The sequence below is a fragment of the Canis lupus genome, chromosome 5 (genome assembly GCF_003254725.2).
Source record: "Canis lupus dingo isolate Sandy chromosome 5, ASM325472v2, whole genome shotgun sequence".
Classification (NCBI taxonomy): domain Eukaryota; kingdom Metazoa; phylum Chordata; class Mammalia; order Carnivora; family Canidae; genus Canis; species Canis lupus.
Window position 1 is genome coordinate 44,970,850 of NC_064247.1, and position 22,344 is coordinate 44,993,193.

A 22,344-nucleotide genomic window follows, 5' to 3' on the forward strand; every position below is an offset into this window, starting at 1 on the left:
TCCTGCTTCTCTTTTATCACAGTAAGTGTAGGCTCAAAACTAGTCACGTTCACATTAAGATTATCCAAACAAAAAGACTAGGAAAATTAATCTGCCCAAATTAAACACTTTAATAACATACAAGAAGAGTGTTTGTTAAAGTATAAATGACAAGTTTTATTGAAAAAGTAATCATCCTTATCATACATATATAATTCATTCTAAAGCACTCTTAGAGATCCTTCACATTATGTTTGGGGTACCACTGACTGTGTTCCGGTAGCATGGCCACTTACAAAACAGATTATAATTCATGAGCTATTATGCACTGGGATTTTTGCAAATAAGGGACTTCATGAGGCAGATTGGGGAAAAAAAATTAAAACAAACAACCTATATCCACTTACAAAAATAACAGTTCCCCATTGTGGACTAATTACTCTGCTTGGAAAATGCTAGTATCCTCATAAAAATCTGGTTAAATTATGGTGCAAAATTGGACTTTTCTGCAAAAGGGGCTCATTTCTGTGACATCTAAGCATTTCCCTGGGAGCATAGAAATGTTATTAATGAAACATTTCAGCCTCTTGAGTCTTCGTCAGGGGAATAGCTCAGAGGTAAAAATTTCTTGAGGACTGTAAGGAGAATCTGTGGGTCTGTAAGTGGAGGAAAAGAAACCACCATGAAAAAGTGCAACCAGCTGAGAACTCACCAGGAGGAAGGGATCAAAGATGAGAGGGTTGCCCCTAACCCAAATATTATTATTCTTCTATAAACTGCTGGAATGCTTTTTCCACTTCACTTTGAAACACTGCCATTTTCTGTGAATAAGCCACTGGGTTCTCAGGCACTACCTTGTGAAAATGCAGCTGCAGCTCAGCTTGGGAACTGCTCAATGTTGTGGGCACTGTTAAGAGTTCCAGGGGAGGGGCACCTGGGTGGCTCAGCAGTTGGGCGGCTGCCTTTGGCTCAGGGAGTGATCCTGGAGTCCCCGGATTGAGTCCCACATTGGGCTCCCCACAGGGAGCCTGCTTTTCCCTCTGCCTATGTCTCTGCCTCTCTCTATGTGTCTCATTAATAAATAAATAAAATAAAATAAAAAAAAAGAGTTCCAGGGGAGTGGGGAGATGATCACAAGTCAGCCTTTCTTTCTGGGGAGGAGTCTGATCAGCACTGCACCGTATCAGCGACACTAAGAAAACTGACTGGGTAGGAGCTGGGAGGTGGGTAATCTGGGCATAAGAGGAACTCAGGAAGTGAGGCAGGCTGGGAGGAAGGTCCCACATCAGGAGAGGAGACCAAAAAAACTCAGGAATATACCTGGACTCCAAGGGCGTTAGGGGATGGGAAGCGTTGCAAAAATTGAATAAAGATCTTTGTTCTTAGGAAAAGAGGTGGAGATTTACTTTCCTTTCTCCACCTTGTTCGTGCTACCCTGTTTCTAAAACCGGAAACTCAGGCAGGTTTCCTGAGCATTGTTAAGTCCACTACATCTCAGAAGGCTTGGCCTGGGATCACCAATCTCCCATTTTCTGTGGCGAAGTGTTTCAAAGCCCACCTATAAGTCAGTTGTTTGGAGTATGATAGAGAATCCCTGCATAAGATGACTGACTTACTCATAAGAGCAATTCATTATGTGTATTCTCAGTTTTAGAATGTAATCAATGTGCTCTGCATCTCCAAAATATTTTCTAAGGTATACAGGGAAAAAAAAACGAACCTTTTATAAAGGAAAAAACAAATTCCAACACTTGTGTCATCAAAAGGAAACTTTTGTCTTGTACATTCATACACAGCACTGCTTCCTGCTGACACTTATTACTCAGCTGACAGTTAACCACTAAGAATAAATGTTCATTTTTAGACAAAGAGCAAATTCAACAATATATCACTTCAACCAACCCTTCTATTATTAGGGAATAGTTACAAATATTCTCTATGCAAGTACTTTATATCATTCTGGAAATACAATCAGAGGCAATGCTTTAAGGCTACATATTAAGGCTACCTGGTTTTCTGAAATATGTATAAGTAACAAAGATACTTTTACAAAAGAGGAGTATAAATTAAACACTATTTCCATGTTAGGAAAAGAAATACTATTACAAGCCAACTAGACATTCACATGGTATCTTAAAATTTATTGCTATTACTATATAAGGCCGGATAGATTATTGCTCAAACTGCCCATTTTGAATGCCAAGAAATTCTCACTTCTTATCTTTTAAGCAAGGCTACATCAGAATAAAGACTTTTGAAATTAAACTTTCTTTTATGTTAAAAGAGAAATTTATTACAATAAAATAAGTGCAAGTATTATTTAAAATGCTGGTTAAAATTATAAAGTGTCTATATAATTTTTCTAGTATAAATATCAGAAACAAAATCAATAATTCTGTATGTACATAGATCTTTGAAAACATAAAATCATGCACAAGGACAAAATATAACTGCACGTTGTCCTTTTAGTTATCACTGTTCTCTTCTCCTGGTCCCGGATCATTCCAGAATATGAAAATATATGCCAGTTCCTCAGATTCCAAACTTCACAATTTCAGTGTTTTGATGTCATTACAGTCTCACCAAGTGGTTCTATTTCCCGTATTTCCCTTTCTCAATAGATCTTGGACAAGAAGTTGAGCTAGAAAAATTGATTACAGGACCCAGCATGACACGTATTCCCAATGGTTCATTTAATTAAAAGTGGCTTAAGGTGTTTTATATATACATAGAAAAAGACCTACAAGGCATGAAGGACAGTAAGCACATCAACATGTGGATAAAGTTAAGCAGCTCGCCCTCCGCCTCCTACCTTGGAAAAGCCAGAGCCGTGAGGAAGTAAGGGCAACACAGAACTGCGAGGAGTGTGTGTGTTTGGTGGGGTGGAGATGGAGCGCATCACAGAGAAGGAGCTGGGGAGAAGTGTGTGATTATAAAGGGAAATTAAGCAGTTATTATCTATCCTCTCTTGCCCACCATGCTAGAGCAGGGGCTGCTTCCAGCCTGGCCTCCCTCTGTACACCCCAGGGGGGCTCTGTGGTGATTCTGCTCTCCCAGCACTATGCACCCAGCCACTGCCTCTCAGACAGTATGAAGACATAGTGCCTCCCTACTGAGAGCAATTCCACAATGTGAAGAACAAGATTATAGATTTGGGCATTTCGCAAATACCAAAGGGCCTCTGAACTTAGGCATCAACACAAAGGCAGGTGAATCCATTTTTACAAATGAGCAGCTCATGCCCAGAGAGGTTAAGTGGGTAAGCCAAAGGGAAGACAGGGACGCTAGATGTGATGCTCATTCCTCTATGACAGCACTTATCAAACTTTAATGTGCATATAATTATTCACTTGGGGTCTCATCCAAAATGTACTAGGTCCATGGTGGGGCCTCTGAGTCTGTACCTACTGGCCGGTGAGGTGGGTGCTGTGCAGACCACACTTTGCGCGCCAAGGATCTACAACACAAAGAGGGAGCCACATCTGTCTCTCTGGGCCACAAGTACACCTTGGAAGTCCTGGGCAGAATGGACACTTGCTCCAGTGTTATCTGCCTACCCAAGCGCATCCCCCGGCAAAAGGTACACGGCGTAAGTGAGCAGCTGTCTACAAGACCATGTTAGTATCCGAGAGCACCATGACCCTATGAACAGCCAACAAATAACATAATTCAGCTTGAGGAAATGGAGAGGTCTATTTGCTGGAAATAAAACTTTTTCTCATGCAGTCCTTACAGTGAACATGATAAAGGTATAAAAAAAAACAGCATATGATATTTCATAGTAAAAGGCCACATGCACACACAAGTACATATAGTATGACTTCTAAGAAATAAAATGCATTTTATCAGAATAAAGTGCTACCACTGCTCCCAGCTAAAATCATCTCCTCTTCCAAATACAAGGAAAAAACCTTGAATTGTAAGGAAAATGACTGCATTGCCTGCCAGCACAAGGCCACAGGCTCCCCATTTGATCTGAAACACAAAAAAAAAGGATTAAATCTTTACTTTCTTCATATTGTACTCTTTGAAAATCTCTGTTATTTTCTGCATTAGAGTCATGCAATGAAATATTACATAAAACTGCTAAAAGGCTTAATAATATAACAGGCAGGAGACAGTGAACTATTCAGTAATTAGCCTAATTACTTCGTGATGCTAGATAATTAAGTCTGTATCATCCTTATCATTTTCCCCATTAGACGTATTTCTCAACTTGTTTTCAGCAGATGATGATTGCCTTAAGTAAAATACAAGCAGCCAGAATATAAAGGGTCCAAGTATAATATTGGGTACTAAACGTTCTATACCCATTGCCTTCTTTCAGGAGAATAGAAATTGGAGAGTTATGGATTGGTCTGTTTCTTTTTAAAGCTTTAAATAATAATCTGCATACAAATGAAAACAGCTTTCCAGCTTGGCAGATCCTTCTAGGGGGGCAGAGTAAGGGATGAGAGTACCCTCTAGTGGACATTTTTTGTTTTAACTTAACCAGTAGAAAGAGAACATCAATGAAAGTTTCTTCATGAGGGACACCTGGGTGGCTCAGCGGCTGAGCATCTGCCTTTGGCTCAGGGTGTGATCCCGGAGTCTGGGATTGATTCCTACATTGGGCTTCCTGCGGGGAGCCTGCTTCTCCCTCTGCCTATGTCTCTGACTCTCTCTGTGTGTCTCTCATGAAAAAAATAAAATCTTTAAAAAAAAGTTTCTTCATGAAACATGATGCATAAAACAAAAATCCTTACAGTCAAACATAAGAAGTACTAGTGTAAGGCACAAGAAGAATAAGGTCATGATGATTTTGCATTCAAAAACCTTCCAATGCTTCTCAAATTATCTAGACAGAGTTCAAGCTGGCATGGCATTCAAGAGCCTGCCCAACTGGGCTTCATCAACCTTTCTAGCCTCCATCTCAACCACATCCTTTTGGCTCCACACACTGAAATACCACATACTTCATTTTCACACGTGGGTGCCATTCCATATAACAGTCTTCCCTACTTTAATCAAAACCTTATTTATCCTTAGGGGCCTACATCAAATGCCAGTTGGAATGTCTTTCTTCCTGGTGCTCCTATGGTGTTGTAATCATGTTTCAATTATCACACATAATACATTTATAGTGTACTTACCCATCAGGCTAGTTTCTGTGCTCTCTGGAACAGAGACAGTATCTGGCTCTTATTCCTGGTATCTTACAAATAGCAGATGTTCCAAAGTTTCAATGCCACAAGTAAGATATCCAATGCCCCAAATAAGAGTTTCATGAAACTGAAACAGTATGTAGTTAGGGGGAATAAAAGCAAGTAGTATGAAAGACAGTGAACGTCAAAGAAGTGAATAAACTATACCCATGATATGTGTTTTGGAAACAAAAGGAAAAATTTTATATTAGATGTGAAGATGGCATCTTATTCATTGTATTTCTATTGGCCATGTAGTTGTTCCTCAAAACATGCCCACTGTATTGGGTTGAAAATTGTGTCCATGATCCTATTTGCAGGAGAAGAATCTGATGTGATGTTTACTTTGGAACCAAAAGAGCATTACTACCATAGTCTCCATGGATCGCTCTAGGAGGCAAGGATTTAAGCACAATTCCAGAAAATAGCTTAAAGTTGAAAGAGCAAGAAATCACATGGTCTGGCTAAAAGTTATAAGAGAGACAAAGAAAGCATTCTGAAAATATGGCCAAGACACCGATAGGGAGATCTAAAATGGAAAAGAGGAACTAGGGATCCCTGGGTGGCGCAGCGGTTTGGCGCCTGCCTTTGGCCCAGGGCGCGATCCTGGAGACCCGGGATCGAATCCCACATCGGGCTCCCGGTGCATGGAGCCTGCTTCTCCCTCTGCCTGTGTCTCTGCCTCTCTCTCTCTCACTGTGTGCCTATCATAAATAAATAAATAAATAAATAAAAAGAAAAGAGGAACTAAAAACACACTTGGATTTGAGTATCAAGCCTAAGCAATGGAAATGAAATTGATGTTCTGGACACAGCCTTTGAAGAACACTCAGCAACAACAAGGCAAAACAATAGAAAACAAAACTTACCACAGACACACGGGCAAGAATAACAGGAAATCCAAAGGCAGAAACAACAATTCCAGTAGTGAAAAAATATGCCAGCTCCCGACAGGCACTACTTGTTGCGTCAGAGTCATATGTTGCTCTTTTGGCAATGAAATGGGGGATGGGAGAGATGGCGTGAAATATCAGGACAAACAGGGGCCAGTAAACGCTGTCAGGTGGACCCAGAAGAAACCCAAAAAGAAAAGCTATGGTTACATTTTAAAGACACACTGCATTTCAAAGTCAGAATTATCTTTGATGTCTAGGTCAAAGTCATTAATTTAATTTCAATATTCGTACATGAGATGATTTATACCAGGAACCAATAAGATGTAATGATTATAAGCTACTAGTCCATTAATATGTAGATAGTTTACATCGTGTTACAAAAAACAACTACAAGATGTGTAATCTAGAATCTTTACTGTTTTCTGTTATTATTGAGCTGTAATTTCTTAAAGACAAGCTTAGTCATCTTAGTCATCTTTGTTTTCCTTATAGAACACCGTACAGTGCCTTGCACACGCTAATTCAATAGAGATCTTTTGAGTGTATGCATGTTGGAAACCCTTTGATGGCTTAGAAAAACCCAGATTCTTTGCTCTGGCCTACAAAGCCTTATATGATCTGTCAGCGTCTTCCATTCATTTTGTGCCATCTTCTCTTCATTCACTCAGTCAGTAGCCATACCAGCCTTTTTTCTATTCTTTAAACACTCCTAAGCTCATCCCTGTCTTAAGGCCTCTGCACTAGCCATGCCCTCTGCTTGGAATGCACCATTCCCCCTCTTCTCATTGACTGGCTCTTTCTTATGTAATCTAAACTGAGAGGTCTCCTTCTAAAAGTGGCTTTCCCTGACCATTCAATTTCATTAATTTATTTATGTTTTAACTGAAATATAGTTCACACATAACATTACATTAGTTTTCAGGTGTACAACACAGTGATTCAACAACTCTTTACAAAATGCTATGTTCAAAAGTGTAGCTACCATATATGTCCAAATACATTGCAATTATGATGCCATTGACTACATTCCCTGTGCTGTGTGTTTCAACCCCGTGACTTACTCATTCCATACCTGGAAGCCTGCATCTCTCACTGCCCTTCACCCATTTTGCACATCCCTCCATCTCCCGACCCAGCCATCAATTTGGCCTCTTCAAAAAATGGTAACTGAATAGTTACATGCAAATGAATGAAACTGGACCACTTTCTTACATCATGTATAAAAATAAACTCAAAATGGATTACAAACCTAAAAGGGAGACCTGAAACCATAAAACTCCTAGAAGAAAACACAGGCAATATCTGACATCAGCCTTCGGAACATTTTCCTAGATATGTCTCCTCAGGCAAGGGAAACAAAAGCAAAATTAAACTACTGGGATTACAGTAAGATAAAAGGCTTTTGCACAGTGAAGAAAACCATTAATAAAATGAAAAGGCAACCTACTGAATGGGAGAAGGTATTTTCAAGTAGTATATCCAGTAAGATATTAATATCCCAAATATACAAGGAACTTCTACAACTCAACACCAAGAAACCCCCCAAATAATCCAATTTTAAAAAGGCAGAGGGGGACGCCTGGGTGGCTTAGTGGTTAAACATCTACCTTCGGCTCAGGTCATGATCCTGGAGTCCCAGGATCGAGTCCCACATCGAGCTCTGCATGGAGCCTGCTTTTCCCTCTGCCTATGTCTCTGCCTCTCTCTCTCTGTGTGTCTCGCATGAATAAATAAATAAAATCTTTAAAAAAATAAAAATAAAAAAGGCTGAGGACCTGAACAGATACTTTTCCAAAGAAGAAATACAGATGGCCAACAGACACATGAAAAGATGCTCAACAACACTCAACATCAGGGAAACACAAACCAAAACCACAGTGAGATATTATCTCACACCTGTCAGAATGGCTAGTATCAAAAAGGCACGATACAACAAGTGTTGGCAAGGATGTGGAGAAAAGGGAACCCCTGCACACTGTTGGTGTGAATGCAAATTGGTGTAACCACTGTGGAAAATGGTATGGACATTCCTCAAAAAAATTAGAGTTACCATATGATCCAGTAATTCCACTACTGGGTATTTACCTAAAGAAAACAAAAAAACCCACTAATTTGAAAAAGATATATGCATACCTATGTTCACTGCAGCCTTATTTACAATAGCCAGGATATGGAATATGGAAATAACTCGAGTCCATCAACAGATGGAGGGACAAAGAATATATGTGTATATATGTGTGTGTGTGTGTGTGTGTGTGTATGCATACATACACATTAGAATATTACTCAGCCATAAAAAAGAATGAGATCTTGCGTTTGTGACAACATGGATGGACATAGAGGCTATCACACTAAGTGAAATACAACTGACCACCCATTTTAAATACTTCAAGTTATCCTTAAGCACATCACTCTCTTAGCTTTTTTTACACAACACTTATCCCTATTTGATATTTCCTTGTTATGAGAACAAGAATCTAATCTGTCTTAATCAATTACCATTTATCTCCATGGCCTAGAATGAGGTATTCCATTGATACTTACTGAATTAACGGAATGAATTTTATGAATGGAAGTCATAAAAATAAAGATGCTTACTAGCAAAAATTTTAGATAACCTTTATTATAAGAGGTAACAATACTGTAATGAAAATTTTAATGTTTTACGTTTATTAAAAATTGCCATCTGCTTTTCAATTACATTTTCTCTATAACTACTTCAAAAATATTTATCTTTATCAGGTAGTTATTATGCTTCATTTCTTGAGGGAGGAAAAAAGCATAGTCTCTACTCATTTTTATATATCCACATCACAGTAATATATATCACCACAACACAGATCCACCCTGATAGCCAGCACCATTAAGCAGAAGTTGTGGCAAAGCTATAATGTGATGAAAGTTTATTTCAGCCACAGATCTAGGAGTGCAGGATGGTAATAACCAAAAAGCAAGAACAGAAAAGGCCCTTTATCAAGAGGACTCAGGATGTAAACACTGAATTCTAACTCCTAATTTCAAACTATAGGGATTGTTGTGTGTTTCAAAAATCACCCAATCCTGGTGAAGGGACTTTTAGAGATTCTCTAGTTCGAAGTCTTTATTTTACCACTGAGGAAACAGAGATACAGAGAGGGGAAGAGGCCTGGAATAGATCCAGCTATGACGGACATGCCCACAGCCAGGAGCTCTAAATTCTTCCTAAAATACAGTGAGAGTTGTCTGTAAAGTAATCTAGGAGGGGCATCTGGGTGGCCCAGCAGTTGAGGGTCTGCCTTTGGCTCAGGTCATGAGCCCAGGGTTCTGGGATCGAGTCCCGCATTGGGCTCCGCACAGGGAGCCTGCTTCTCCCTTTGCCTATGTCTCTGCCTCTCTGTGTGTCTCTCATGAATAAATAAAATCTTTAAAAAGCAAAAACAAAAAATCTAGGAGACTACATTTCCATTCACAATAAGCCACCAATATTCAACTACAAGAACTAATAGAGAAGCAACCCTGCTTATACACAAAATTTAAATATTAAATGTATACTATTTGGAAAACATGTAGGCCAGAAATTGGCAAGCTTTTCCTGCAAAGACCAAATAGTAAATACTTAAGACCTTGCAAGCCACAAGTTCTCTGTCTCAACTACTCTGTCCCAGTAGTATAAAAGTAGCCGAAGATAGTACCTAAATGAGCATGGCTGTGTTCCTATAAAGCGTTAACTACAAAAACATGCATCAGGGTATGTTTGGCCTGTGTGCCAGTATGCTGACTCCTAATGAAGATGATAATCCTTGATCACCATTGTTATGACATAAAACTAATTTCTTTGTTGTAGTAGTAATGGCTCATTTGTCTGGGTTTTTTTTTTTGGGGGGGGGGGGGGTTGTTCTTTTTAACCTTATAGAGACCACAGAGAATTATAACACCTGGATTCAGAGTTGGTTACAGAAAAATGGTCGAGATTCAGAACATGAGTCCAATTTGAACATGAATCACTTAAAGCTGTGTGATTTGGGTTAAGTCTTTAACCTCTCTGGGCTCTGGGTCCCCAGCTAGAAATGAGGATAGCTTATACCCTTAATGCTAGACTCCCGTAACAGCTGCAAAAGCTCCAGACAAATATGAGTATTGCTTATAACTGCAGGGCTCCCTCTTGTGTTTAGACAATTTCTGTGATAGCTGGCTGGGACTGGGATGAGGACTTAAACTCATCAATGTCTTAACAACTGGCTCCAGTTGGTCTAAGTTAGTTCCATCATCTTCCGTGCAGTAAGTTGCTCTAGCCAATCACCTGGAAGCATCCCAGAACCTTTTCCCCTTGCTGAACCCTGACGTCAGTTAACAAAACCTATTAGTTCTGCCACCAGGATTTCTCTCCTTCCTTTCTACTGCTCTTGCCACAGCCCTACATTTTGCTTGACTTATGATGGTAGTGCCCTACTACTCACCCTGACTATACTCTCAGTACCTTGCTATCCACACTAACATTCTGGCCAGACTGACCTGAAAACCTAAACCCCCTCACCCTTTAAACCTATTTTCAAGCTATTTCTCCAGCTCCTATTGCCTGAAGTATAAAATCTCATCTCCTTTACAAGGCATACAGTGCCCTAAGGATGAACTCTACATCCTTGACCAACCCTTCTTCTGCCCATCCCAGCTACCCTCTATGCCCCACCATAACAAACCCCGAGTGGTTTTCTGAACAGTCCATATACTTTCATATATGTGAGCCTCAGCATATGACCTTCCTACTGCCCGAAGTCCTCTTTCCCCAGTTAATTATATGTCCTGCTTCCTTTTCTTCTTTACGTTTCTGCTCACATGTCACCCTCTCAGAAAGGCCTGCCCTGATCACCCTCTCCCAGACCTCTGGGCCCTTTATCTTTCATAACATTTCTACCACTGATAGAATGGATTTTTTTTTTATATTTGTTTATTGTCTGTGCTCCCCACGCTGAAATACACACTCTAAGAGAGGACCTGGTTCTCAGATTCCTTAATTCTCATAATGGTGGCTGGCATGCGGTAGGCACTCAACCAACAGCTGCCAAATAAATCTTTTTGAAGGTTCCTACTGCCTGGAATGTCCTTCCCTAACTCATCAGCCCCACAAACCCTAATACAGGCACCACGTCTCAGCTTAAAGAGCTGCTGCTTCTCCGCAGCCCTTCCTGACTCTTCCAGAGAGACTCAAACCTGCCTTCTCAAAGCTCTCTGTGTACTGTACACTTGACTCCACCGCAGCTCTCATCTCCGGACCGGACCGTCACCTGCCTACCTCTCAGGTACAACTAGAACCACAGGCTCCTTGAGGATAGGACTGTGTCTTCATTCTTGTATCCCCAGTGGGTCCAGAGTAGGTGCTCAGTAGATGCTTATTAAACGAATACATCAAGTTTACAAAAAGCTTTTCTCTGCACAAATCCAACTGACCTGTGAAGGCATCTGGACTTCACTAACTCATTGGTGAAAGCTCAGTGCTACAGTGAACAAACTTGCTAACACCCAAACTAATGGTGACAAAGGCACAAAAAACAAGAATAGTTGTTTTTGAGATGATAACTTACCCATAATCCTCTAAGGCACATCCCAGCATGAGGAAAGTCAGCCCAATAGCCCCACTGAAGGATAATGCCACAAGAGCTGTGAAAAACAAAAACCCAGAATTAAAGGTCCCAGATCAATGGTGGCCTGAGGCTTGGAGGAGGAGGGGAGGAATGGGGAGTTCCTCCTAATGGGTATGGAGTTTTTCTCCTTCAGGTGATAAAATGTTCTGGCATTAACTAGTAGTGACGGTTGCATAACCTTGTGAATATACTAAAAACCACAGATTTTTGCACTTTAAAAGGGCTAGTTTGGGGACCCCTAGGTGGCTCAGTGGTTGAGTATCTGCCTTTGGCTCAGGTCGTGATCTCGGGGTCCTGAGATCAAGTCCCGCACAGGGAGCCTGCTTCTCCCTCTGCCTGTGTCTCTCATGAATAAATAAATAAAATCTTAAAAAAAAATAAAAGGGTTAGTTTTATGGTACATGATTTTTTTTAAAAAAGATTCTATTTATTTAATTGACAGCGAGAGAGCAAGTGAGCGCACAAGCAGGGGAAAGGGGCATAGGGAGAGGGAGAAGCAGGTTCCTTACTGAGCATGGAGCTCGGATGATGCAGACATTCGATCCCAGGACTCTGGGATCATGACCTGAGCCAAAGGCAGACACTTAACCGCTTAACCTACTGAGCCACCCAGGCACCCCTGGTATGTGATCTGTATCTCAATAAAAACATTCAGTTAAAGAAAAGATCCCCAATTTAAGCAAATATAGTGATTTACTTATTAGCTGATGTCACATTTGACGGGCAAATGACTAGCTATGTCCACCACTTTAAAACCATTAGGTGAGAACACTCTCAAGCATTCCCCAACCCCTAATATAGGAGTTCCATCTATTCATCATAAGACACCAGCCAGCCTGTCCACACAACTCCAGTGGAGAGAATTCACTACTGCCTGAGGCAGATCGTTTTCTTCTGACAGTATCCAAATGCTGGAAATCCTCTTTAAATTATATCCCAAACTGCCTCACTGTAATACATATACCTTTTGATCATTTTGCCTCGCCCAACCACAATACTTCAAGTATTTGAAGACTGCTTTCATGTCTTCATAGAAAATGATTCCCAACTACTATCCACTGAATAAAATATTTATTCCCTGCCTCTGTTCAACACTAATCTCTGAGGGGGTAGGAATGCATTTGTTCTTGTAATGCTGCTGAGTGGGAGATAAAGATTCAGGGCTGTTAAAAAAGCTCTGAGCTCTGAGTCACCAACAGGGGTTCAAATCTTTTTTTTTTTTTTTTAAAGATTTTATTTATTCATGAGAGACACAGAGAGGGGCAGAGACATAGAGGAAGAAACAGGCTCCTCGCAGGGAGCCGATATGGGACTTGAATCCAGGACGGGGATCACGCCCTGAGCCAAAGGCAGATGCTCAACTGTTGAGCCACCCAGGTGTCCCCAGGGGTTCAAATCTTAACATTGGACCACCAAGTGGTTGTGTGACCTTGGAGAGAAATTGAACCTCTTTCAATCTGATTTCTCACCTGTGAAATGGAAATAACAGTGCCACCTTCTCATGGAGCTTATGGGAAGTAAAGGAGATAATCTATGTGAAGTGTTTGGCAAAAGGAGGTGCTCCATATATAAATCTTGCCTGATGAAGGTATCTGCTCATTTTAGCAAAGTTCTTTGCTCAAGGTATAAACCCAAAGCACAGGACACAATTTAGCCAAATTTTCTTCTCAAAAAATCCATAATGTTCAAAATTATTCACTAACTTAATTAACGTTTTGATTATTTCCTTTTACTTTAAGAGATTTGAGGAGACTGCTTTATAGGAAGATGCTAAGGTGCTTTCTAAAAACATCTGCAAGTATACAGACATTAGGGGGCAAGGAAGGACCATCAATTTTAATTTTTATATTTTTCCATGTGGTACATGTCACTTTTTAAAGAAACGCTTACAAAAGTAACTTTGCACACACTGTTTCACTACATATGGTCATTCCCCAGTTGGCGTTGTCCCTGCGCTGTGCCTCACCATCCATATCACTCCCTCCTGCTGGAGACCTTTCAGAGCTAGGAACCATAGTATCTTCTTTCTGTTTTGTGATACTGATCTCTCAAAGGTCACAAATGTACCTCCGGTTGATTCTTTTTTAATTTTTTAGGAAATCACATCCTCCGCTATCAAAGTTGGAGCTAACCAAGAATTCACCTTCATTTCTTTCCACTGTACACTTCTGCTGACACATTGCATTCAACCCCAAACTCCCTGGTACCACAAGGGTCCAGCCACATCTGATGCCGCAAGCCCAGAACAGGTCCTAAGAACCAGGCCTGCGCATCCTACTCCACTCCGCACTTCTCTGCTTGGGTAGCCAGCAAGGACCTCGAATGCAACCTGTAAAACGGAAACATTTTACTCTGTCCTTCCAAACACACTTTCTCCCCTTTAAGTTCCATCTTGAAAGAACAACCAACACTATCATCACACTCTATCTTCGAGAAAAATCAGCAAGGCAAAGTGACTCCTCCCAGATGTCACTCAAACCTACTGCTATAGGCTGAATGAGTGTGTCCCCTCATCAGATTCATGTTAAACCCTACTGGCAATGTGACGGTCTGTAAAGCTTCTGGGAGTGATTAGGTCATGAAGGCGGGGCCCTCCTGGATGGGATCAGGGCTCTCATCAATGGGACCCCAGAGCTCCCTTGCCCTCTGCCACATGAGGGCACAGTGAGAAGACGATGGCTATCTATGAATCAGGAAGCAGACATTCATCAGCCCCTGAATCTGCTGGCATCTCGATCTTGCACTTTCCAGGATCCAGGGAATCCCTAAAGGAGTGAGACGACCACCCTCTTCTCTTGAACCCTGCGCTACTGCCCTGGTGCAGGCCCTCACCATCTCACACCTGCCTCCAACCGTGACCCTTCCAATCCACATAGCAGACAGTGATCTCTCCAATAAACGAAGCTGGTGTCACCCCTTCACAGCTGCTTCCACAGCCTATCAGTGTTCTGGGAACATGTTCTCTCCACTTGGCAAAAACTCTGTCCTTGCTCCATCCTCAGTAAGGCTTTACCTGACTGATCTTTTTAGATTTGATGCAGTGCAAAATTGCCTCTTTTGTGAAAGCAGTCCTTTTTCTCCCAGGAGCAAGGTTAAGGAATTCCATTTGTGTTAGTTTCCTGGGGCTGCTGTTAACAGTGTACTATACCGTGGACCCTTTAGAACCACCAAAGTTTATTTTCTCACAGTTCTGGAGGCTTGGCATCTCTAATCAAGGTGTGGGCAGGGCCATGCTTCCTCTGAAGGCTCTAAGGCAAGAATCTTTCCTTGTTTTTTCTTAACTCCTGGTGGTCACTGGCAGTCTTTGGTGCTTCTTGGCTTCTACCTGCATCATTCCAATTTTGGCCTCTCTTTCCCTATGGTGTTGTCCCTATAGCCCTCCATGCAAATTTCCTTTTTTTATAAGGACACCAGTCATTGCATTAGGGCACGCTCTAATGCAGTATCATCTTAACTTGATAACATCTGCCAGACCCTCTTCCCAAATCAGGTCACATTCACAGGTAGTGGGGACTTAGAACTTGATCATTAATCTCTTGAGGGATTCAATTCAATCCACAACACCATCTCTCTGCTGCTCTTGTTATCTAAGCACTGTTGAAGACTTCAACAGTAATATAATTATTTCCAGTTCTGTCACCCCAAAGTTGCTTTTATCTTTTTATCCCAAGCCACAGGTATACAGTAGTCCCTCAATAAAAGGGGAACTATCTGTAAAACAGTTCCCCTTTCCTTTAGTCCTTTGCCATTTCATAGTCTATCTTCCTTTTTACCACATCATGATTTCTAACACATTCACACATAACCTTATTATTATTTGATAGTTTTGGGGGGCATGACTAAACAGCACAGTCCAGTGCTGAGATACTACACGTCATCTGTTTTCTGCACCGGCTTCAGAGGGACATGCTACACACTGGACACGTGTAGCACAACGTCCAACCGGACACATGTTAACACAATGTCCAAGTAAATCGTGTTTACTAAACCGATATAAAAGTCAGCCATAAATAATGACAAAATGTGTCTGCGGCTAACAGCTCACATACTCACATAAATTTCAGAGTGCACGCACATGCATGCAGATACAGTCTATACATGTTTAGAGCAGATGCTGATTAACTGGGAAGATTCTTGGGTACAAATTCCAAAGAGGACAGTAATTCCAAGATAGGAACAAGTTATACTACTCTAACCAAACATTAGAGATATAACGGTTTCCCACCAAAATAACAGGAACCTTCCAATAGCCTCTCCCGCCGCTGCCATCTCCCCTTTCTCTACAGGCGAGCAAGTCAGGGAACTGGTGTTCTCGGCATCCCCTTGCGGAACTGCCCCAGTCAAAAAAACACACACGGTACAAACACTCCTCCTTGTCTGTCCACAGATAAACACTAAAGTAGCGATAACACTGCACCTCTTCTACACCCCAAATTACGAGAAATACAGCAGTTCCTGCGGCCTTTCCGTCGCCTGCAGTCAACTCTGCTCAACTGGAAAAAAGATCAGTACCGGGAGGATTAAGAGCCCCGAGGCCGAGGAGACTCGAGACAATGGCTGCTCCGGAGGAAATGGGAAACTGCAGAGCTACAGGAGGGAGGAGGAGAGGCGTCAGGGTGGACACGTCAGGAAGTGGAAAGAGACCCAGGCGGTCTGAAACTCGGCAGGGGTGGGGGCGGGGGCCGCTCCGAGGAACTGAGGAGCCGGGAGGTGATGCTCCGGGGTGGCCCGGCGTCCCAGGCAGGCACTGCTCCCGGCCCCGCCCGGACGGCCCCAGACAGCCGGGCTAGGGCGTGAGAACCTGCGGGTCCACCCGCACCCCGCGGGCGAGCCGAGACGGGAGCGCCCCGGCCCGGGGGAAGCCGGTCCCCGCCCACGCGCTCAGGCGCAGCTCCAGGCTTAGCCCGGGACGGAGGCTCACCCCACCGCAGGAGCCGCGAGCTGGGCGGCCACCCATATACCTTTAACACCCGCCATGTCTCCCGAGCTGGGGCCGCGGCTGCTTCCGGCTTCCTGCCACGGCCCGGCTGCCGCCCACACCCGGCCCAGACCCGGCCCAGCACCGCACCGCCGGGCCCGGGCCCGCCCCTCCACGCAGCCCCGCCCCCGCCGGTCCGATCCTCCCAGCTCGGCCAACCAGAGCCCCGCCCCGATCCGCCCCGCCCCGTCCCCGAAACCCCGCCCCCGCCTGTCCCGATCCTCCCCGCCTTCCCGGCAGAGCCCCGCCCCGATCCGCCCCGCCCCCCGGAGCTCCGCCCCCGCCGGTCCCGATCCTCCCAGCTCGGCCAACCAGAGCCCCACCCCGATCCGCCCCGCCCCGCCCCGCCCCTGGAGCCCCGCCCCCGCCTTCTCGATCTTCCCCGCCCCGCCCCCCGGAGCTCCGCCCCCTCCAGTCCCGATCCGCCCCGCCCCTCCCGGCAGAGCCCCGCCCCGATCCGCCCCGCCCCCGGAGCTCCGCCCCCACCGGTCCCGGGCCCGCCCCGCCACCCGGAGCCCCGCCCCTCCTAGTCCAAGACCCTCCACGCAGAGCCCCGCCCCTGCCAGACGCTGTGGGTCCCAAGTTCCCTCCAACCTTGCACAGCCCCGCCGCTGGGGTCTCGATCCCGCCTCGCCACTCAGAGCCCCGCCCTGCTGGTCCCGGCCGCCTCTCCTCCTCGGCTCAGAGCGGGATCCCTGCGGGTCCCAAGCTCACTCCCACCACGCAGAGCCCCGCCCGGGCCACGCAGAGCCCCGCCCAGCTCGTCCGTACGCCGCCTCCAGCTTGCAGGGCTCCGCCCCACCCCGTGATCCCGGTCGGGGCTTGGCCTGGACACCCACTCTCAGCGCGTGAACCGACCTTGCCCCCAGAGGCCCCTCCTTCTAGATCCTGAGCCCTACGCGTAATCCCCGAACCTGCCCCACGCTCAGTCCTTCAATCCGTCGGTTGGGGCCTCTGCTCCTCCCGGTCCCCTGGGTGCGCAGGCCAAGACCCTCCAGCGCAGCCAACCCTGTACGGGTCCAGCGCCACCGAGCCCCAGCTTTGCGGTACGCTTTCAGGAACCCTAAATATGTATTAGTCTTACACCTTAGGACCTCAAAGTCTGCAGGTAACCAAGGCCAATTTAAACGTCAGGGGGCCATTTGGTACTTACCTTTCCTCACAGGAATACAGAGTATTGTCTTGGTGGGGCCAATCTGAAAGAGACCTTAAGAGCCATTTGATCCAAGTGCTTTATTTTACCTTTATGGAAAGAGGCTCAGAAAAGGTAGGACTTGCCAGCTTTTTGGAGGTTGGATTACAGGTCACTTATGCCTCATTGTAGCTGAGAACTACTGCCCCTTTTCTATTGCTTTTTCTTATATTTCAAAGGGACGGAAAGACAAAGGGGTTCCCCTGGCTGCGTGAGAAGTACAAATTCTCACCACCACCACCTTTCAGGATCCCCATTCACTTTACTTTCTCAAAACTGTACAATGAGTTTATTATTGTCTCAATACATGCTTACCTGTGAATTTATTTTTCTAGCCCCTTCCATTTCTCCTCAGAGATGGAGGTACACTTATTAAAAACATTGTGTTGCAAAAAAAAAAAAAACAAAAAAACAAAAAAAAAACATTGTGTTGCTAATACTTGGCTCACTGTAGACCCTTGAAGATCCAGAATTACACTGCGCTCTGCTTTGTAGCCTGCAATCTACTCAAGATCGTTGAGAACGTCTTTTTCCCTCTTTTCTGTATCACACCCTTCCTAATATCTGTTAAAGCATTCAGGGGGAACCGCCTATCAGCCATACACTGGAAGCCTGTCCTTTTTGGCTCCCTTACCATACTGCCAAACTGCTCTCATTAGAAAGTTTAGACTTTCCCCCCTTAATTGATGAGGATTTTCTATAGGGTCAAATCTCCCCACTTCCCTATTTCTAGGCACCCAGCAAGTGCCTGAAAAGCCGTATATAAAGGTTTGCTGGAGCCTTCCAAGTCAGCCTGAGGCCAGGCCCACACAAGGGAAGTGATTTTGGAGGAAAGTGACATTACTTCAGAGGTGCAACTTGATCTGAGTAGGCTTAGCTGTAAGAAACTGGAAGGGAATAAGAAGCAAATAGATGAGATGCTGGCTCAAGGGTAATGTCTGGAATCAGAAAAATGCAGAGACAGTATTTATCTCTAAATTCGGTTCCTGGACCTAATTTCTAAGTGTGTGTGTGTGGCGGGGGTTGGGAGGGTTAGGGGGGTGAGTAGGGAAGCTTCCCATACAACACCAAGCAATTCTTGGACACCAGCAGGGTGTCCTACAATTCAGTTCAATTCTGATACTCTCTACCTAGAGATAGCATCAAATTCCACAGGTTGAGGGTTTAATCCTATAAGACTCTGCACCTCTCACCTTCCGTCCCAAGTCATAAGGCAGGTCATTACCTATTGCTTCTGACCTACCTTGGACTTGAGATGCTGTTGTTAAGTCCAGGTTGTTACATGTACTTCTGATGGACTGGCTATAAATCAGAGGTTCCCAGGACCTCCTCCTCCTCATGTTTAATTTGCTAGAGCAGTTCACAGAACTCAAAGAAACATTTTGCTTACCAGATCACTAGTTTATTATAAACGATTATAACTCAGAAACAGCCAGATGGAAGAAACAGATAGGGCAAGGTGTGCAGAAAGGGCACTGAGCTTCCACCCTCTCAGGAGAGCTTCTCCGTCCATGTCTCCAGGTGTTCACCAACTGGAAGCTCTCTGAGCCCTGTCCTTCTGGGGTTTTACGGAGGCTTCATTACATAGGCACAATCAATTAAATCTAGGCATTGGTGAATGATTCAACCTCCAGCTCCTCCCCACCACCCTGGGGGTCAGGGGTAGGACCAAAAGTACCAACCCCCTTAAAAAATGTGGTTGGCTCCATTGGCAACCAGCCCAGATCCTTAGCTGCTTTCCAAAAGTCACCTCATTAACATAACAAAAAAACATCTTCATCATTCTCTACACTAAAGGAAATTCCAAGGCTCTGGGGAGCTGTGAGCCAGGAATTGTGATGAAGACCAAATATATGTAAGAAATATATTTTGGTCATCCAAATGATCAGACATATACTTCTTATAATTCACAAAATTGCAGTAATTCACACCATCTGTCCTCTCCAGTTTACTAAACACTCTAAAGAGACAGCATCTTTCCAGAGGCTTTAACCATCTCCTGAGAAAATCTGCTTTCCCTTTGCCAGATGTTGCACTGAAAATTTGTTCTCTCACTTACCCATTCCATGTTTCCTCAAGAATAAAAGGGCTACCCAAAAAGAAAGTAAAACCTTAGGAGTTGAAACCTAGCCTGGAGTTGGATGTGTAAGACCCATGTCCTCCCTCACGCTGCCTAGGACTTCAGTGAACCACTTTAGATAAACTCTTATATTCTCTCCTTGATTCAGTTGCCTCACACTGTGAACTGGGTTGTATTATCTCCATCTTACAGATGGGAAAACTGAGGCTCAAATAGTCACTAGTGAGTAGAGAAGCTGAGATAAAATCCAAAACTGGTGAACTTGACAATCAGCACTTATACTACTCCCTATAAATCTGTTGTAGTATTTAGAACAGCAACCTCTTAGGTGTTACAGGGCAGATTTGGTCATTCTGATTTTCCCTTACATATCTATTGGTATCTTGCATACAGTTTACACAAAATATTGGTTGAATTAACAAAAATTAGTAAGTTCAGGGGCACCTGGGTGGCTCAGTGGCGGAGCATCTGGCTGACTCAGGTCGTGATCCAGGGGTCCTAACCCCACAGGGAGCCTGCTTCTCCCTCTGCCTGTCTCTGCCTCTCTCTGTGTGTCTCTCATGAATAAATACATAAAATCTTTAAAAAAAAAATTAGCAAGTTCACCATCCATAGTACCATCCTACTCTGTAGTATCCTACAGAAAGATCTAGCTTCATACCCGAAGTCTGGGTAAACATCTCCAGGCTTCCATTTCCTGAGGCAGGATTTACAAAACCTGCCTCTAAGAACTTTTTGAGAATGAAATAAGAAAACAAATGTATATAATAACACCTAGGATCGTACATGCAAGATAGATGCAGTGGCATCTGTCTGTACCAAGGTCGCTCTCAAGTCAGGGCTTAAGTTAAATCCAAGGGTGATGCCCCCACTGAAATGAGTTAACATTAGTTTCTCTCCCTGACTCACAACCACTTTTCACACAGCCATCCCTTCACAGAGCCTACGGTTCAAATCTCTGCCACATTACGCAGGCAGATCTCTGGAGTTCCATGGATACAGAAATAAGGGCCAAGGCACAAGTTTCTTTTGAAGCTTTCTTCTATTTATGTTATTCACTCCCCGTAACCCAAAGTTTTGGAGTAATTCCAGCCCCAATACTGACCTGCAGTGATCTACTTCATCCTACAGACTCTCAGTAACAATGACAACAGCTCCTGTGTCATGAGTACTCACTTGATAGCAGTTTCTGTACAGTCCCTAATGCCTCCATTGCAGGGTGGCCACAATTCTCTCTATTGTACAAGTGGTAAAATTAAGCTTTAGTTTAAGCAACTTGTCGAATAGGACAGTCCTTAAGTAGAAAAACCAGGATTTAAACGCAGTCTTCTGGTCTCAAACCAATACTGTACCGTTAAGGCAAACACCATGGTTTATCTTTAGAACAACCAAGACCTATTTACTTGACCTAAATTCCCCCATAGATGTTTCCAGCAGGGAAACTGTCCTGTTGCTGTGATAACTGTTTCTTTTTTCTTTTTTTTTTTTTTTGTTTCTGAAATTCAACATTTGTGTTCACTCCTTTCACAATGGGGTTTCATCAGCAGCACGAGGATCCAACTTGAACATTCTTCCAGACAGAGACAGCAGAGGGATGATTCAAATGCTTTTTGATTTGCAGCATATGCTTCCAAATGAACATGCTGCTTCTATCCTTAAAGAACTAAAATACAGTTGACCCTCAAAAAATTCAGGTTTGAACTGTACAGGTCCATTTATACGTGGATTTTTTTCAATAAATACAACACAGGACTGTAAATGTATTTTCTCTTCCTTGTCGTTTTCCTTTCTCTAGCTTATTTTATTATATGAATACAGTATTCTGTAATATAAAATATTATACATTATACTGTATTATATACATATATATACAAAATGTGTGTCAATTGACTTTATGTTCTCAGTAAGGCTCCTGGTCAACAGTAGGCTCTTAAGAGTTAAGTTTTGGGGGAGTCAAAAGTTATACATGGATTTTTGACTGTGGGGGTTCAGAAACCCTAATCCGCATATTTCTCATAGGTCGGCTATATCTGTATTCTATGACAAACTTCCAGACTCCCAGGATGAATCCCTTTGCCTCAGCATACAAATGTAGCTTTGAAAATCCATTAATATTCTATCTAGGAGACCAGGATTTCTATGCTGATTCCTTTTAAAACATAGTATTTAGGTAGCATGATCAAACAAAAGTGTGTGTGTGTGTGTGTGTGTGTGTGTGTGTGTAGGGAAAGAGTGGTTTGGAGGTGGTTAAAGTATACATCTAGAAATCCTCTCAGATTACAATTTGGTGCAAATGTATTAAATGCTTTTCATATTCTTTTCCCGTAACTTTTCTTAAAAGTGAATCATGTCAGAAGATACAACTCAAACTTGTCATTATATTCCTACAAGTGCAAAAATAACTTAGGTTTCTACAAA

General features: G+C 43.4%; 1 protein-coding gene across 4 annotated transcripts; it reads right to left on the reverse strand.

Moving 5' to 3' along the window:
- Positions 1-131: 131 nt before the first annotated feature.
- On the reverse strand, positions 132-16,765 carry LEPROT (leptin receptor overlapping transcript). 4 transcript variants are annotated; one of them, XM_025427994.3, is made up of 5 exons: positions 16,638-16,711; positions 16,189-16,263; positions 11,617-11,692; positions 6,032-6,218; positions 132-3,954 (listed from the first exon to the last, which is right to left on the reverse strand). In XM_025427994.3, the coding sequence occupies exons 1-5, from the start codon at positions 16,651-16,653 to the stop codon at positions 3,838-3,840; spliced, it is 471 nt and encodes a 156-aa protein (XP_025283779.1). In that variant the 5' UTR covers positions 16,654-16,711; the 3' UTR covers positions 132-3,837. The 4 variants fall into 4 exon arrangements, with proteins under 4 accessions (XP_025283779.1, XP_025283781.1, XP_048966296.1 ...); XM_049110338.1 differs by lacking the exon at positions 132-3,954 and adding an exon at positions 3,967-5,250 and having other exon boundaries at positions 16,638-16,721; XM_025427996.3 differs by lacking the exon at positions 16,189-16,263 and having other exon boundaries at positions 16,638-16,765.
- Between the last annotated feature and the right edge of the window lie 5,579 nt (positions 16,766-22,344).